This window comes from Micromys minutus (genome assembly GCF_963924665.1).
Source record: "Micromys minutus genome assembly, chromosome: 16".
Taxonomy (NCBI): Eukaryota; Metazoa; Chordata; class Mammalia; order Rodentia; family Muridae; genus Micromys; species Micromys minutus.
In genome coordinates this window covers 15239653-15256324 of record NC_137985.1, presented here as the reverse complement: position 1 = coordinate 15256324, position 16672 = coordinate 15239653, and the positions used below count along the sequence as shown (strand labels likewise).

Genomic DNA, 16672 nt, shown 5'->3' with positions numbered 1-16672 from the left:
CACTATATTTTCAAGTGTTTCAATGTTCAATGAAGACAACTGAAAATTAAAACACAATAAACAAGAGGAAAGGAGGGTAAGTCATGAAAATTTTGAACTAAAATGCGGTTTACACTATAACTAAGACAGCTTAAAAATTTTAAAGTAATAGTTTTCATTCTTCAAATATGTCTAAAGCAGACATTACTTATGAAAAATGCATTAGTGAGGACATTCCAAGAATATATGGAAAGTAACCACAAGATGTTACGACAATTTTCACACCCACCCTATATTAATGGAACAATATCATCACCCAATGTCACTCAGAACATTTTCACCATTTTCTTTTAATAATATTCAAAAGTGACATGGAACTTTCAAACCAATCAGGTATTTCAGAATTCTTTTTGATCGGACTAACATATGCTCCAGACATTGAGTCATTTATCTTTAGCTTGTTCCTGTGTATGTACTTTGTTACCATCATTGGAAACCTCCTCATTATCCTTGCTATAACTTCTGACTCTCACCTCCATACACCTATGTACTTTTTCATTGCCAATCTGTCCTTTGCTGACATCTGTATAAGCACGACAATAATCCCAAAAATTCTAGTAAACATTCAAACTCATGATAGGAGCATCTCATATGGTGGCTGCCTTTCCCAGGTGTGCTTTGTCTTGATTTTTGGTGGCTTCGAAAGTTGTCTTCTTGCTGTGATGGCCTATGACCGCTACGTGGCCATCGGACATCCCCTGAGGTACACAGTGATCATGAGTCCTTGTCTCTGTGGGTTTCTGATTTTACTCTCAGTGTTCATCAGTACTATGAATGGACTACTACACAGTCTGATGTTGCTAAAACTGTCCTTCTGCACAAATCAGAATATCCTCCACGTCTTCTGTGAACTTGTTCAAATCATCAAACTTGCCTGCTCTGATACTTTCCTTAATACTATTCTCTCATATACAGTCACTAGTGCATTTTCTGGTGTTTTTCTAGCTGGGATTGTTTTCTCTTATGTTCAAATTGTGTCCTGTATTCTTAAGATAACATCAGTCCAGGGACGAAATAAAGCCTTTTCCACGTGTGGCTCTCATCTTTCAGTAGTTTTCTTATTTTATGGGACAGCTTTGGGAGTATATATGAGCTCTGCAGTTTCTGACTCTTCTGTTAAGAATGTAATATTTTCTATGATGTATATTGTGGTCCCCCAGATGCTGAATCCTTTCATTTACAGTTTGAGGAACAGAGAAATGAAGCAAGCTATGAGAAACCTGATTTATTCTGTGGTATTATCATCTCCATAAGTTGAATTGACAAAATCCGTTAGAATGATAGAAATATTGTTAAACCTGATTAACTAACTCTGAATCATTCGTTCCTTCAAAAACGAATAGATCATAAAATTTGTAAGCATATCTCCATGTTGTTCTTCATTGTGACTGTGAGTTTTTTCCACCTATGTCATGTTCCATAAACAATTCTATTTATGATTCATTTATTTCTCTGGTGACTAAGGCAGAGGAAGACAAGGGTTTTGTTTTTCTAGTAAAATTTTATTAACGTGGTTATGAAAAATAAATGTTAATATCACACTGGCAAATAAAAGAATTATGGCTGATTAAGATTATGTAAAAATTTTATGCAACCAATATTAATATTTAATTATTAATTGCTTTTACCCCATAGGGAGAATATTATCCCAACTGACTGAAAATTTATATTGTATAAAAAATGACTAAAAGTTTTTCAGAATATTTTTCTTTATGAAGCTATGCTACCACCCACACTGATTACTTTATGATTTTAAACATTCAAATTTTTATAGTATATATTTGGCTTCAAGTTATTTTGCGCTGAATGATTTTGTTGCTAAAGTTTCCATGATTTCTCAAAGAGAAATAAGTATTATCTACTATATTGAGAATGAAAATTTTTTTCTTTATTATTAGTACTTGTGAGTTTTTGAATGCATGGATTCAGGGATTAGGGACTCTTTGATTTATAAATGAACACATATCTATCTACTTAAGATGTGTTTTTATACTATATCCATGTATTTCTCCAGAGATAGCATAGTAAAACTGAGGTGTATGAACCATTTGTCTAGTTATTTCTTATAACATACCATCTATTAAAGTCACTGTTAGTTGCTGCTAATCATGTAATGCTCTACATTTGGAAATAATATTTTGTATATAGAGGAACTATATTTCACTTATAAACAGTAACAACACACCTAATATCTAAGATACATTAATGATAACCTAAATTATGCTTGGCATGTCCAAATGTAATTTCATGAACTCTTATACAAAAGTAAAGACATATAGAGATAATTATAAATTTATTTCCACTAAGTCTAGAAATATTATGATATTAAGTATTTATAACATATTTAATATTGGAAAAGTCTGAATTATAAGAGTCATGAAGGGGGAAATTTAAGTAGCGAATGAGGGAGAATGGTTGTGACCAGGGTGTATATGACAGGATAATAACGGAAGAAAAATAAAGGAAGAAAAATTACATTCTCTCCAAGTATAAAAATATAATTAAATATATGCATGTATTGGCTATCAAAAATAAAAAGAGCAGTAACTGTGCATCTCTCTTTTCAAAATAATGAGTGTCTGGGTGTTTGGGTACTCATATGTAAGTCAAAAAGTATTTTCATTGTTTTAATAATAAAAGCAAAGGACCCTGGATTCACTGTAACCTTCATGACATGTATAATTATGCAATAACTCTAAAATATTCTTGGATATAGTATGTTTTACATGAAAATAAATAGGAGTACATCTATGCCCACTAAGTCATGGTTGAAATCTGAGAAAATAACATGAGTATGTTAAAACCCTTTTATATTGCAGTATCTGATTTTTTTATTTGCTTACAAAATTTTAATAATAGTGCACAAAAATGATTTATGAAATATACTTTTATGTACTTCAAATACTGAAATTACCATCTCAATTAAAATCATGAAGAAAAAAATCAAAGTGTAAGCTTTTATGATGAAAATTGTCAAAAAATTGGAACATCATTTATATAAAAGTAATGACTTATATTTGTATAATCACAAGCTTTGGTGTATAGAATGTTCTACTAAACTGCATTGATCAAACATCTGGGAAGAATATACAAATCCACTAGAAATAAGTGATATATATATATATATATATATATATATATATATATGTGTGTGTGTGTGTGTGTGTGTGTGTGTGTGTGTGTGTGTGTGTGTAGCAATTATAATATAAAGATATGCAGGACATACACATTGTGGAAATAGGCCTCAGTTTTCCAGAAACCATGAACTAGAAAACCCCCAATTGAAAGAATCAAGAGAACTCGGTAAGGAGTTCATGAGGTAAATATATGTTTATGAAATATATATATATATGTATATATATATATATACATATATATGTATATACACACATATATGTATATATATATGTTTCTATTTACATGTGTCTGTATATATTTTATATATTTATATGCATATAAGAAGTACCTATATGTATATGTATATGTATGTAGACACTTGACTAGTAACAATAAGAAGTGAAGAAATTATATATGCTTAGCCGCTAGTGTTGCGAATAAAATTGAGAACAAGTGCTTACAGCATAATCACTTTTCCAAATGAAACAGGTTATGAGTCTCCATATTTTTTAACTATTTTAAGGCTATTCCTTCCCCCACTGCAGTACAGGTCATCAAAATACCTTATGTGTTTAACACATTATCTGTGTTTTCACTGTGCATCCCCTGATCCATACTCTGGCAATGCTAAAGCCATCTTTAGGGTCATACAAGAATAGGGTCTATCTTTGTCTATGATTTCATTGCTTGACATTTTTACTGCATTTTAAAATATTTAATGCTATAATGTATTTAAATTATTTTCCTTCTTTATCTGCCCTTCAAGCTCTCATTCATATCTGTGTTTGTGTTCTGCTTCAAATTCTGTGACCCACATTCTATTAATTGCTCTTACATGTGTATGTGTATATGAGTATACACATTCATTCTGATGTGTGGCTTTCTTCATCTATATGTTAATTGTATGTGTTTTCAGGGCCAAGCATTTGGTATTAAATAATCAAGTATTATTTTCTTTCTTGGAGATGAATATTTTTCTACCGCTTATATTTCTAAATTGCATATAGTTATTTGCCTTGTGGGATTTTTTTTTTTTTTTTGTAATCCAACTTCACATGCTTGCTGTTTTGTTCAAATTTAGATTATTTGTGGAAGATCATTTGGTATTTCAACAAATTTTCTGATACTCTATCTCACAATGTTTCCTGAGACATAGGTTCAGAGTGCTTTATATATACATATCCATTCAGTGTATGCTCATGCATTAATCTATTTTGGTTCACTGTGCTTTTTGTAGTGTTTTCTTTTACAAATATTTGTTTATTTGGTAAGAGAAGCATAGTGCACTTATTGGAGTGCATGAGGATCAATTTTTAGATTATTATTAACATATTCTGCTATAGTATATTTTTGGTTGTAGATCTCCCTTTAATATGCATGACATCACTACACTGAATATTTTGCTAGCTTTCCAGTAACAGGTATGGCTTTTCTCTTGCTAAATATGTCCTTATCTACTCAGAGTGCTGTTAGTTACTACCAAGAAATACACTAATGCACCCTATATAATACTATAACACTACAGTTGTCACTGTTATGGTTTATAGGTATCATATCAGGGTAGGGATGTTAGTTGCCTCTCTCCCTTGCATCCAAAAGACAGAAATGTGGATACAGAGAAAGACAGTCCTGAGAAAACAGGGGTTCAGGTCACTTCCAGATCAGAGATTTGAGAAGACTGTTTCTAAGTTACATGGTTTCTTCAGCAACAGGACTTAATTTTTGCATTTCAAATAACAAAGTGCAGAAGCAATAAACTGTATATTTGTAGATTAGTTTGTCAGACCTGGCCAACATCTGAAAGGAACGCTTCTCATGTCTGTGCTTTAGGATTCTATTATGTGGAATTTGTGTATTGGAGGGAATATTGTCCGGTGATAACTAAAAATTTCACTGAAACTATTTATATTCATGAACAGAATACCTTTGTAAAACTACTCTTATTATGTACATAAGTATTTATATAAATGTAAATAAATATTTTATATATGCATTCTGTGGTAGATAATCAGTGGTATAGTTCATTTGAGTTTTAGGATATTCTTGTTTTACTCAAACCCATTCTTGTTCTATATCTACTTCCCCCACCCTCAACTAAAGGGCTTTCCATCTCCACTACTGCATCACTAGTGTCTTGCTACTCTTCTTACCCTCCTCCTGCATTTCTCTGCATTTGTCTCCCTTTTGCTACCTTATACATTGTGTCTTCTCAGCTCCCTGATCCAATACCTTATACCTGTCATTTCCTCTTTCCTGTTGTTTCATATAGCTCCCATTTGGATATGCTCCTATTATAACTTCTGGTTTCTAAAGTCACCTTCTCAAGTATTCAACCCTAAAGATTTGGGGAGGATCCAGAAGTCTCCAAGAAGGTAGAACACATTATTTTTGTATCTGAGTCTGTACTTCCTCGCTAAATAACACTTTTTAGTTCCATTGATTTATCTGCAAAGTTCATAATTCCATCTTTCCTTTGTAGCTAAATTGTAGCATTCCAGAATATACATTATATTAACATTAATATAATCCTGATGTATAATTGATTGCAGGATATGTAATTATCTCCAATGTCTAGATGAGGTAATTTGAATAAAAATATGTGGGGTAATTTGTGGGCAGTGAAGTGTACCCTGGTTCCCAGTAGAGATAAGTGAAGCCCTGAAAACTTTAGGTTACATGGCAGGAGCTTTCTAGTTTCCTGAGAAACCAGGAACCTTCATGGAACCTACAGCAAGCCCCCCTGCCCCATAAAGTGGCATAAGCCATGCCCCAAGTCACTTCTATGCAGGTGAGGTATGCTTAATTGTGCCCTAAGACACTCTTTGCATGTGAGGACCTGACCACTCTTAGGACAGAAGCAGAACCACCTCCAAATATGTCAACAAGATATTCCTAAAACCTCAAGCCAAGCCAATAGAAAGCACCTGTTGTCAGACCCAACACAATCCCAAAACCTCTATATACAAGATTTGTCCAAAAGTAAAGGTGCTCAAGCATTATTCCTTCCTTCTGAGAGCTTCTGTCATAAGAGCTGTTAACTCTGTCATTTGGGTTTAGATTTCCTCTCCCGAACTCCTGCTGGCTCAGTTCAGACTGGCCAGAAGCCTCATGGTAGAAATGGGGATAGCACGGACCCAGTAGTGGAAGAGGCAGAATCGATTCCTCCCTTCCCTGTACAAGGTTTCCCCTCTTCACCGGATCCGATGCTCCCAGCCAGACCCATCAGGGGATATTGCAGAAGCCACTCCATCCCTGACCAGAGATCTCTGTGTGGTGCTTCTGGAACCCAGCTTTGCCCAAAGTCCCACAAAAATGTTCATATTTTAAATCCTTAAACAACTCTCAGTGGAGCTATTTGTAACTGAAGTGTGGTATTGATCCAGCAGTTGTGGCCTTGTCGGAGGTGTTATAGCATTGGTCTTTTAGGTGTCAAAGATCATGTCATGACAGATTTTGTGTTTTTTGTTAATTTGTCTGTTTGGTTTTTGCACTCCATGCATGTTTATTACATATACGATAGCATTTCCTGTGCCTATGTGTTCTAGGTTCTTCCTCAGTTTCTCTTCTATTAGTTTCAATTTATCATGTTTAATGTTGTCTTTGGACTTGAGCTTTTGTAGAAGGAGATAATAGTGATCCAATTTGCATTCTTCTACATGCTGACTGCCCGTTGAACACTATTTTTGAAAATGCTGACCTTTAAGCTTTGAGTGTTTTTAGGTACTTTGTCAAAAAGTAAGTGCCAATAGGTGTGCAGGTTTATTTCTGGGTCTCCAATACTATTCAATCGATCTACCTGCCTGTCTATATACCAATAACAGGCAGTTATGTTTTCAAATCACAGCTGATCTGTAATATAATTTGAGGTCAGGAATGGTGATTTCCTAGGAAGCTCTTTTGTTTGGAATTTTTTTTGCTATCCTAATTTTTCATTATTCCAAGTGAATTTGTAAATTCCTTTTTCCTTTTATTTTTAAACAACTTTATTTTAAGAAAACAGAGATAAATGTACAGATACTTAAAAGCACTTTTGCATAAAACTATATGAATTTATTTTTGTCAGTACTTGATTTTTTTTTAAAGGTTTGACAATTCTCGGTATTTAAAAATCATTGTTTAATTTTTCCACACCAAGAAAACATTTACTATTTCCACATTATGTTTTGTTTTACATGTACTTTATGCTTGTTGTAATGAGTAAGATTTCAATGCATACTATCAAATTGCTTTTTCTAACTCTATGAAGAATTAAGTTTTAATTTCAACGGGGTTTCATTAATTTAGATTCTTTAGACCTTCTTAGACAGGAGAATAAATTGCTAGTTTGAGTAAATTCAGCAACAAAGTAGACCAGGAACTGTGGAAAAGATTTTCCAGACACTTTCACAACTGGGAATCCATCCCATATGTAGCCTCCAAACTCAATTACTATTGCTGATGCTAAGAAGTACTTGCTGACAGGAACTTGATATGGATGCCTCCTAAGAGGCTCAGCTAGAGACTTACTGATACAGATTAAGATGCTCTCAGCCAACCAGCAGACTGAGCATGTTGTCCCCAATGCGGAAGTTAGATAATGGAATAAAGAAGGTGGTGGGGTTTGCAAACTTATAGGAAGAACAACAACATCAACCAACCAGAACCCCCATAGCTTCTAGTCACTAAACCACTAATCAATGAGTACACACAGGAGCCCCAATGGTTGAAATAGAGAAATGACTGAAGGAGCTGAAAGGGTTTGCAACCCCATAGGAGGAACAACAGTATCAACCAACCAAATTCCTCACAGCTTCCAGGAACTAAAACAACCAATAATGAGTATGCATGCAGAGACCCTTGACTCCAGCAGCATTTGTAGCATGGTCTGTCATAAGTAGGACAAGAAGCCTTTGATCCTATGAAGGCTTGATACTCCACTGTGTGGGAATGCCAGGGCAATAAGTGGGAGTAGGTGGGTAGGAGTGGGAGCATCTTCATAGAAGCAGAGAGAAGGTAGAGAGGGATGGTAGAGGAAAGGAGGATAACATTTCAAATATAAATACATAAAGTATCTAATAAAATATAGCATTTATTGCTTAATTCTATAGACTTGTACCTTGTTTTCATGCTTCAAACCATTGTGGTTATGGATTAATTCTCTGAAACTGAACACAAGCCACCAATTAAATGTTTTCTTTTATAAGTTCCCTTGATCATGGTGGGTTAACATAGAAATACATTGGTAACTAAGACACTACTTTTTTATGAGTATCAATGCAGATAATTGAGAAAGTGTTTGTGGAATATGATGTTGAGATTTTGGTCATATGAAAAGGATCAACAATATTGTAGGTTTATTTTATATTTTTTTTCTTTTTTTAAGTTAATAAATTTATTGTTCATTTGTTTTTTTACATTTAAAAAAAATTAAAAATTATTTTATTGGATATTCTCTGAACTTACATTTCTAATGTTACCCTCTTTCCCCTGACTCTCATCCCTCTCCCCCTCTACTTGCTTTCATGAAGATGCTCTCTCTCCCAAATATCCTCTCCACCTCAGTACCTTGTCATTCTCCTACACTGGGAAAACACACCTTCACTGGACAAAAGGTCTCTTCTCCCATTGATACCAGACAATTCTATCCTATGCTACATAAGTAACTGGATCCATGGGTCTCTCCATGTTTGCTCAATGGTTAGTATTAAGTTCATGAGAGTTCTGAAAGATTTGGTTGGTTGATAATATAGTTCTTTCCACAGGGTTGCAACCCCTTTTAGCTCCTTCAATCATTTCTCTAACCCTTTCATTGGTGTCCCCATTTTCAGTTTGACTCTGCCAAAGCCTCTAAAGAGGCATTTATATCAGGTTCCTGCCAGCAAGCACTTCTTGGCATCAACAATAGTTCATGAGTTTGGTAGCTACATATGGGGTGAAACCCCATTTGAGGCAGTTTCTGAATGATATTTTCTTTAATCCCTACTCCTCTATTTGACCTTGTAATTCCTCCCATGAGTGTTTCATTCTTATTTGAAAGAACAACTGAGGAATCCACTAATACCAGTACTCTCCAAACTTTTCCTGAAAGTAGAAACAGAGGGAATACTACCCAACTCATTCTTTAAAGCCACAATTACTCTCATATTTAAACCACACAAAGATACTACAGAGAAAGAGAATATCCGGCCAATTTTCCTCATGAATGTCGCTGCAAAAAAACTCAATAAAATTCTTGCAACTGAATCCAAAAAAAAAACATCAAAATGATCATTCACCACGATCAAGTAAGCTTCATCCAGGGGATGTACAGATGGTTCAGATGGGCTGATTCATAGATGCATTCCCTTCTTTCTTGTTGTTTATTATCTCCCATTCTGCTGACATCCTCTATTGCTAGGTTATTCCTAACTTAGCTAAGTATAGCTTTTCAGTGTTATCAAATCCTACTAGTAAATTATTCACATTCATTCTCTTATTTTGTTTTATAAATAATTTAATTATTTTAAAATATTATTATAGCTTGAAAAATGTACTAAATATTAATATATGATGAATGCACATTTTTTCTTTTTGTATTTCTTTCTTTTTTTTTCAAGAAGGACTGAGGCTTCCACATTTTGGCCTTATTTCTTTTTGAGCTTCATATAATCTGAGAGCTGTTTCTTGGGTATTCAGAAATTTCTAGGACTATTATCCAATTATCAGTAACTGCATATCATGCGTATTTTTTGTGACTAGGTTACCTCACTCAGGATGATATTCTCTAGTAGTATCCATTTGATTGAGAATGAGAACATAAAAGAAAATATTCCATATTAACAATTCAGTAATAATAATAATAATAAGAAGAAGAAGAAGAAGAAGAAGAAGAAGAAGAAATAGTAGTAGTAGTAGTAGTAGTAGTAGTAGCAGTAGTAGTAGTAGTAGAAGAAGAAGAAGAAGAAGAAGAAGAAGAAGAAGAAGAAGAAGAAGAAGAAGAAGAAGAAGAAGAAGAAGAAGAAGAAGAAGAAGAAGAAGAAGAAATCACACACAAAGAATCAGATGGTAAAAAATAATTATCAGTTATATGAAATCATTAAAAGTGAGATAAACAAATAAACAAAGCCATATAATAAATCTAAGAACAAATATTTGATTCTTTAAGAAAATCAATAGTATAGATCAAACTTTATCCAAGGTACTAAAAATTGAGTAAAGAATATCCAAAGTAAAAATTCAGAAAGGAAGAGGCAGACAAAACAAAAAAAATCATTGAGATCCAAAGAACCAGAAGAGAGATACTTTAAAAACTTCAAAAACGCCTAAAACTTAAAAGAAATGGAATTTTTATCCAAATATTTTAATTGAAAAATTTTATTTTAAAAAACAAAGATAAATGTACAGATTTTAAAAGCATTTTTCCATAAAATTATATGAATATATTTTTGTCAGTACTTCATTTTTTAAAGGTTTAATAGTATGCCTTAAAATCTTATTAGTTACAATGAACATAAAGTACATGTAAAACAAGATGTAACCTGGAAATAGCCAAAGTTTTCTTGGTGTATAAGGATTATGCATAATGCTTTTTCATTTTTTATGCCTTTGTTTTTTTTTGAACTCCATATAATCTGCAAGTTGTTTCTTGGGTGTTCAGAGCTCTCTGGGATTAGTTTCCAATTATCAGTGACTGTATATTTTGTCTGTTCTTTTGTGACTGGGTTACCTCACTCAGGATGATTCAATTACCTAATGTAGGTTAAGAGCACACTAGCAATTTAAAGTGGCATAAATCCTGAAACATCTGGTGAGGTAGGAGTAATTGTATAAGTTTCTAACATAACAAATAATCAAACAAACAAGCAAAAAAGCAAACAACAAGAACAAAAGGCCAATGAATGGCTTTATTGCAGCATTGGATAGGTTATGCAAATTCTTTCATTAAGTCATGAGTTCACAAACATGAGAAAAAAAAATGAATATAGAAAACTAATAAAATTAGGCCTTCTAAAAATGACAAGCAAGTCTCACATGAGCTCACAGAACTTACAGAGGATAGACAGAATTTGCACAGTACTCCACCATGTACTCTGCATATATATCATGACTCCTATATACATCTACCTACATCTACGTACTTCTATATCTAAATCTACCTACATCTACCTACATCTACGTACTTCTATATCTAAATCTACCTACATCTACCTACATCTACATCTACCTACATCTACACACACACTCACACACACACACACACACACACACACACACACACACACACACACACACAATGGTAAAAGATAAGTAAAGAACTGACAGTTATACATGCTGGTAGATGAAAAGATTGTTTTTTCTGAGTGACACTGGATATATCAATCACACTGGATATGCTATGTTCAGCAATAGTTCACCATAGGTTTTAACTCTCAGAATATAAGGTAGTTCTTATTACTCATAATATCAAATTAATATTTAAACATATATGTAAAAAACTTTATTCATCAATATTATATTTATGTATCTATTCCTACAACTCATTCCACGTAATCAAAGTCTCAAATTCACAAATTCTTTTTTGTCACATGTACACATTCATTTATATAAGCATAATTATACAACTATAAAACATATTATCTATGAAATACATGCACAAAAATGTGTGTGTGTGTGTGCTTGTGTGTCTAACTCTATGAGCTTTTCTAGAATGTATGCATTACTTAAAAAATGATAGAGGCTTACATTTGTAAACTAGTGGGTAATTTAAGTTAGAATTTTTGCAATTAGGTAGTAACTGATATATCCTGTTTCCATAACTTTAACTTCTGCCACATGAGAAGTTAACTTCCTCAATTTTATATGTCAAATTTTTGTTGCATCTCAGTCCCTGAAAGAGGATTCTTTTTAAATGAGCAATAGAAGTCATAGCTTATGAGTTAGAACATATGCTACCTCAACCATCATTGAAATAAAAATAAAATCTTTATTTTTATAAATATTATTTTTATAATTTAATTATATTAGAATTGAAGGTATATACATATATGTGTTCTGAAAACACTGAGTCTCATATAAATGTACTAATATTATCTAAGTATATAAATATCATAAGTTATAACATAGTAATGATAATATGTATTACTAATGTACTTCAGATTCAAAATTTTGGCCATCTTTAACATAACAATAGCGCTATGAACGTAATTCTATTGGGAAAAAGTATTCATTTGGTTAAAAGAAAGTCTACAATGGTGTCTACACCTTTGTTTAACTACAGTGTTACAAAATCCCACCACTTAATTTCCTCAATGCTTCTTTCATGTCTTTGTTCCTTAGACTATACACAAAGGGGTTCAGCATCTGAGGGACCACAGTATACAAAATTGAAGCCACTGCAATTGTAGTAGTTGATTCAGTCATTGCAAAGCTGATATACACCCCAATCACTGAACCATAAAACAGGAAAACAACTGACAAGTGAGACCCACAGGTGGAAAGTGCCTTGTAACTGCCTCTTATGGAGGGCGTTTTCAACACTGAATAGACAATTTGAACATAAGATAAAATAATGCCCCAAAATGGAATTCCACCAAATATAAAAGTTGCCATGTATATCACTATGTTATTGATGAATGTGTCAGAACATGACAGTTTGATTACATGAGCCAGTTCACAGAAGAAGTGGGGGATTTCCACATATGTGCAGAAGGATAGTCGCAACACCAACAGACTATGTAGCAGGGCATCTATCATGCTACTGAACATGGAAAGCAAAGTTAGCACAATGCAGGTTCTCGGATTCATCATGACTGTGTATCTAAGTGGATGGCAGATTGCCACATATCGATCATAAGCCATCGCTGCAAGAAGAAAATTTTCTATTCCTCCAAGAAAAACCACAAAGTACATCTGCGTAAGGCAATCTGTGTAACTGATGCTATTGTTCTGTCTCTGGATGTTCACCAGCATCTTGGGGACTGTGCAGGTGATGAAGCAGATGTCAGTGAAGGATAGGTTAGAGAGAAAGAAGTACATTGGGGTATGAAGGTGGGAGTCAAGGCTTACAGCCAAGATAATGATGAGGTTTCCTATCACTGTGACCAAGTACATGAAGAGGAAGATTCCAAAGAGGATGATCTGCAGTTCTGGATCATCTGTCAATCCCAGAAGAATAAATTCTGAAGCAAATGTTTTATTTCTGTATTCTGTATTTCTGAAGAATTTTAACAGAGATTGTGAAATCAGTGATAATATCACCCAATACAGTATTCCATAAATTATAAAAAAAACCCTGCAGATCTAAGGGTACATAATATACCTTCTTCAACACGTTTTCTTAAATGTTGTTTTTATAGTTACTGCTTCAGAAATACGTTTTTAAGAATATTGTGAACCAAAGTTTATGTGTATAATTATCTATTATTATTACTTCTAGGTATTAAATACTTATCAAACGTGCATGATTACTTTGAGTTTTTTATAGGAATAATGTCTGACAATAATTTCATTGGCTGTATATTTTAATTAAAACTAAAATAATCTTTTATACTTTATTAATTTTAAATACACAAAACATGCAAATAAACATTGTGATCATATACATTTCCAATTTTTTATATTGATATTTAATTTTATATTCTCCATTTTAAGTACATTTTTATATAAGGGGCATATATAGACTGTAAAATCATAATTAAAAAAATAAAAAAACTAAAGCAAAGAGGAGTCACATATATTTTTCACCTGGTGAGAGAACAGTAGCAGTTTGGTAAATTGTTTAAACTGGATATGACAGATACAGAATTTTTTTTACTCTAATAGGATATCAGTTATGGGATGTTGGACCCAATGACAATTCTTATTTATTTTAACATTTATGTGATTATTATAATTAATTTTTCACTTGAGTAAATTAGTACAGATCTGTAGTTTGTTGGTGTATGTCTGCATCCAAAATTTCAGAATACTCACAGATTCTATGTAAAATTGACAACAATGATTATTCTCTTTACTTTCACAAAATATGCAAATAAGTACAGATGATTTTATCACAATAGTCCCTAAAATTGCTCTATTAATGCTTAAGTAGTTTTAAGTATTGCATAATTTTAACAAGCATAGCAAAAGACATTAGGCAATTTTAATAATTAACAAAGTGCTTATGTACAACTTCATATTGCTGACCTTCTTCTGAACGCATTGTTTTCCATACATATTCTGTTACAAGAAACTGGAAATCAACCAGAAATTAATTTAGTTACCTTGCTATGGTCATGGTCAAGTGGAAATAGTCAAGTCATCATGTATTCGATGGACACAGAACACCTATTGTTAGGACAGGGAGACCTTGAGTTTATTGCCGAACACTTAGAGCATATTCAAAATATGTTTTATATGTGAGGTAAAGCCTCTTGAGTCAGGTTGTAAGATCAGAGGATTTACAGCCCCTAGGTCCCTAATGACTGAATATACCAACGACCTCATTAGATATATTTGGTATTATGTTGATTATGATAGAAATTCATTAATGCCTGGAGACCTATACTCTAGAAGGTGTAACAATCCAATATGTTCTTCTTTTTCCAGCATGTCAAGGTTAATCATACCATTTAAGCATCCCATTTTTACTTAACCTGTAACTTACAGCTTATGGACACATATATGCCACTATTCACTTCCTGATCCCACACATATACCTTTGTTTTGAACAATGACATTTTTACCACTTAGGTCTTGTTTTAGATTTAGGTGTATAGAACTATTTTAGCTTTGTTTTCTTTAATTTCTTTACATATGGAAATTGTGTACAGTAGTACTTTAATTAAGGAATCCCACCTCTCAATATTCTAAATTGGAAAACTAGTGGGTCTCAAATTTATGACCTTTTCAAATTATTAAATGTGTTGTTTACATTATATATAATTTTAAGTTTAATTAGGAAACTGTTATATGAATATTTAATTAGGAAACTGTTATATGAATAATTGCAACATTGAAAGATAGTGAATTTTTAGCCTCCTTCTTCAATCTATGTATTTTATTAGTTATGATATGAGTAGTTCTGTATAGTCTAATTTGAATATGATTGATCAATATGACTCAAAAATATTAAAAAGGTTTATAAAATCTATTAGTTTCATGGTTAATATATTCATAGTGTTTTAATACAACTTTGTGGTTTGTAATACCTTTTCAGTGACATTTTAATATTTTGGTCCTAGAATTTTAATTATATGTTTTTTTTACCATTTGTTCATCATATAACTTGTTGTTTTGATATATTTTTCAGAAATTACACTGGCACTTGGCAACAACTAAATGTAGATTCTAGTATCAAAGAACGGATTTCTTTTCTATTGTGGTTTCATAAATTTCAGTCTATAGGCAAAAGATTTAATTGCATTTTGGCAGTAGTAATTTGAACAACATTGTAGAGAACAAATAAATGTCAACTAGAAGTAGTTAAACACACAAAGTATTTATTGAATGGAAACACTTAAAGCTGGAGATGGTTAAGAATTTATGAGTGGATTCCAATTTTTCAGAAGAATTTACAGTTATTTAAGTTATTACAACACAAATCTTGAGCCTTGAAACAACCTGTAATCCAAATATAGAATAAAAGGCCTCTTAATTTAATAATCACATGTATTCATATTTAGATACCAATGAAAAAACACATTTTATATATTTAAATCTAATTATAATTTTCTTAATAAAAAGTTTCACAAGTCAAACTTCCAGTTATTTAACTCACTCATGATCTTCTGTTAAAATTCATGATAGGTTTTATGTTACTGATGTAAGACATTATGACAAAGCGAACAGATAAAAAAACATTAAACATCAAGATCATAGTTGGAGAGCTATAATGCATGAATGTACACAAAGGCTTTGTAGGAAGAACAGATGAGATCATTCAACTTTATCTACATTTTGTAGGCAAGTAGAGCACAGTTGGCATGACTCATGTCTTTTCAAATATTTAAGAAAGTTTCTCCCTTGTTCACATTCCTACTCAATAACGCAACATATCATTTTTTAAACACCTACTAAGTTGTAACCAAAAAATTAAACCTCTTAAAATAAAGTGAAGCTCTTAGTTGTCACTAAAATTTTAACCAAATGGAGATCAAGTATTCCAATATATGAGACTACAAGGACCATCCAACCTAATACATTCTACTTCCTGTCATCCATAGTCTTAGGGCTATATATTGATGTAAAATGCATTTAGAAAATCTCCATAAATTATTATATTTCATTTTCAATACAGCTTAAAATTTCAATCTTTTGTGAGACTCAACACAATCTTTTAATGGCAGTTCTCTATAAAATAAAAATATCATTATTTTCTACATATAATAACAAACAATATGCATTACCATTCCAAAGTGGGGAAGTAGCGTAATAGCAAATGTTGGACTGGAACAGACAAATACCCAGTAAGTCAACCAGCAAACCTTATACTTCTATATCTGAAGTAAAAACTCTTAGATGCCTTGGTTCTCCTACGTTTTCTGGTTTGATCAAAACTCTATCTCCTGAGCTGGTTTTA

The 16672-nt window shown here is 32.5% G+C and overlaps 2 protein-coding genes across 2 annotated transcripts; one reads left to right on the top strand and one right to left on the bottom strand.

Annotated features, from left to right (window-relative positions):
* Positions 1-350: 350 nt before the first annotated feature.
* On the top strand, positions 351-1292 carry LOC308430779 (olfactory receptor 7G2-like; the record flags this gene model as incomplete). The annotated part of the gene is made up of 1 exon (XM_080930067.1): positions 351-1292. One exon carries the CDS (start codon positions 351-353, stop codon positions 1290-1292), a length of 942 nt encoding a protein of 313 aa, XP_080786193.1.
* An 11101-nt stretch (positions 1293-12393) lies between these two features.
* On the bottom strand, positions 12394-13305 carry LOC308430880 (olfactory receptor 7G2-like; the record flags this gene model as incomplete). The annotated part of the gene is made up of 1 exon (XM_080930158.1): positions 12394-13305. Exon 1 carries the CDS (start codon positions 13222-13224, stop codon positions 12394-12396), a length of 831 nt encoding a protein of 276 aa, XP_080786284.1. The 5' UTR covers positions 13225-13305.
* Positions 13306-16672: the final 3367 nt, after the last annotated feature.